The sequence below is a fragment of the Bremia lactucae genome, linkage group LG3 (assembly GCF_004359215.1).
Source record: "Bremia lactucae strain SF5 linkage group LG3, whole genome shotgun sequence".
Lineage (NCBI taxonomy): Eukaryota > Oomycota > Peronosporomycetes > Peronosporales > Peronosporaceae > Bremia > Bremia lactucae.
The window spans coordinates 1,349,384-1,352,396 of record NC_090612.1 but is presented as its reverse complement, the minus strand read 5'-3'; the positions used below and the strand labels follow the sequence as shown (position 1 = coordinate 1,352,396).

The 3,013-nt window shown below is 41.7% G+C and overlaps 1 protein-coding gene across 1 annotated transcript; it reads left to right on the top strand.

Annotated features, from left to right (window-relative positions):
- Positions 1-1,436: 1,436 nt before the first annotated feature.
- On the top strand, positions 1,437-2,399 carry CCR75_000734 (uncharacterized protein; the record flags this gene model as incomplete). Its single annotated transcript, XM_067958840.1, has 1 exon — positions 1,437-2,399. One exon carries the CDS (start codon positions 1,437-1,439, stop codon positions 2,397-2,399), a length of 963 nt encoding a protein of 320 aa, XP_067816724.1.
- Positions 2,400-3,013: the final 614 nt, after the last annotated feature.

The following is a 3,013-nucleotide window of genomic DNA, read 5'->3' as shown; positions in this document are numbered from 1 at the left end:
GAGCTCTGAACTCAGCCCTTGGTGGTTCAAACGTTTGTTTGAGTCGGGTTTTAAAAGCCTCTAGCGACCCAAAGACGTATGGGTCGCGCAACTTAAGGCCCAATGCCCAAGTTTTGGCACGACCATCCAGATTTGATTGAGCGAATGCGACTTGCATTTGCTCGTCGATGATGTGACGTGCCCTTATGGCATCGTCTAACTCGACAAACCATCTCAAGAGGGAGTCTTCTTTGACTCCCCTATACTTAGGATGTCAATCTTTAAAGTTTCGGGACGACGCGTTTGCGTCATCCCAGGTACAGGGGCCTGTACCTGTTGTAACCTCAACAGTTCTGCCTGTTGAGAGTCTTGCTGATTCAGCAAGGCTACCTTTTCCTTCATCTCGTCAAGTTCATGTTGTACGCATTTGGCGATGGCTGAATGGAGAGCATCTCTGTCCAAATTGGACAGCGTTGCCAAGATTGCTTCGTTTCCTACGGTCGAACTCATTCGTTCGACCGCACTCCTTTCTATATCACTTAGAAAGGAGTAGCTTTCGGGGTAACGTGATGCGTATTCCCACTATTATCTAACATGGACATGTTAGATGTGGGAAATTTCGTCCTTGAACGGACTACAAAGTTCTACCAGGTGTAACGGGGCACTACGACTTGTACTGCTTCAGTACAAGTCCACTTCGCACTGCTTCAGTTGCGAGTGGTGCCTTACGTTATTTCACGTACACTAGTACGTGCAGAGGAAGACTTCTCTTAAGACAACTAGCTTAGAGAGGGTTAAATGAAAACTGTATTAATATAATTAAGTATCTCTTCTTTCTATCTGTTAACTCTAACTTAATTATAAACTAATACTAAACATGCAATTGAATTCTTATCTTATCTTATCTGTCTCTCTCTTTTGTTTACATCTACAGCTGATTCGTCTGCGGAATAAATAGATATAATGGTGTATACCTATTTATGGATAAGAATTCTGAACATTACTATATAAAGTAGTATCCTCCAAATAGTACCTACCTTTTAGATAATATATTAATTAACAACTTTTAAGTGTTAATTTCATGTAACGATACACCCCGTTACATATTTACTATATACATATATAATTTACGGCTTATACTTTTGTATAAAAAGTCGAGGCTAATTGGTATTTTGGCAATCATTTGCTATGTAACAACTCCAGTCACATGCAAAGTAATTTGCATATACAAACTTTGAAGAAGCTCAAATCACTAACGATGAAGACTGTAATGCTTTTTCATTACCCCTTTGAGACGGGCAGCATCTTTTAAGAATATCGAATTGTAAGCATTTCGCTGCGGGAGATAGGGCAGGATGATAAACCGGATAGGCACTTCCCCTCCGTATCTGAGGCAGGCGCTCGTGATTGTTTAAGAAAAAAATCATTTCCCACTGTGCGTGAAAACGCTCAGCAAAATGTTCAGCCTGACGGTGACAGTCATTTCGGTGAGCAGCGGTCCCTTCTTCAGAAGCGGTCCGTCGAGCAGCGTCAAATTCAAGAAAGAATGTCGGTTTCGTCAGCATGCGGGCGGATATATTCCACTCTCTCATAAGACAGAGTTTACCACACATGAAGTGGAAGAGGTTCGACGCAGTGAGGCGGCCATAATGGAAATATCTACGTCTGAGGACATGATTAAATTTGATTTCACAAATTATTCATGCTCTGACACGAAAGAAACGTCCACTAAGTATGTTAAGCCTAGCGCGCTTTTGCGGAAACGGAGCTCGTCTCCATATTTGTCTTCCTCTTCGATCTGTTCATCATCGCTGTCGTCCTCGACGTCATCAACTTCAGTGTCTCACAAGGGCGTCACCTACGATCAGGACGGCGAAATGGTCCACTGCCGCTTTTGTATGATTTTGCAGTCCAATACTGAGACTTTTTTTCATGAAGATGATGATGTGGTAGTATTCCGCCCGTTAAACCCTGTGGTTGAAAGTCACATTTTAGTCGTGCCTCGCTGTCACATTCGAAATATCAATAAGCTCACCCCAGACGATGCGTCGCTGATGCGTCACATGCGTGTTGTCGCCGCCAGCATTCTTCGTGATATGCCTATTGCTGCGAAATTAGAGCAAATTCAAGGTTGCACTAATTTAGACGAGTTCGAGTCAAACTTAAAGTTTGCTTTTCACTCACCCCCTTTCAACAGTATCGACCATGTGCACATGCATGCCTTTCACGCACGCGACGGCCGTTTTAGCTGCGTGGGTTCTATCAAGTATCGAAGAGATACTTGGTGGTGTCGTTCGCTCGAAAAAGTCATGGCTCGATGCAGCCGAGACGGCGACAAAGAAAAGAGCTACTTTAGACGAAGAATACCTAATGCCAGAAGCTTTTTGTCTTGTGGCAGCGATTCGGACCTTTGGTATTAACGTATTTTGTAATTTTCGTTTCAGTAAAACTAATAAATATTTAAGAATTTAAAATAATCATAATCTTATGGGTTACAAATAGAACAAGTGACTCATTAAAGACGACCAAAAAATACCTAGGCAAATCCGCGGGTACCGGTACAGTGTGCAGTGCGAGATACACACAACGATATCGCGTAGATCCGGTGCTTGTAACGGGGCACTACTGACTTGTACTGCCTCAGTGCGAGTGGTGTAATGGTGTAACGGGGCACTACGACTTGTACTGTTTCAGTACAAGTCCACTTCACGCTGCTTCAGTTGCGAGTGGTGCCTTACGTTATTTCACGTACACTAGTAAGTGCTGAGGAAGACTTCTCTTAAGGTAACTAGCTTAAGAGGGTTAAATGAAAACTGTATTAAATATACTTAAGTGTCTCTTGTTCTATCTTTGTAAATGCTAACTTAATTATAATCTAATACTAAACATGTAATTGAATTCTTATCTCTATCTTATCTGTAACTCTCTCTTTGATTACTCCTACAGCTGATTAGTCTGCGGAATAAATAGGTATAATGGTCTATACCTATTTATGGATAAGAATTCTGAATATTACTATATAAAGTAATATCCT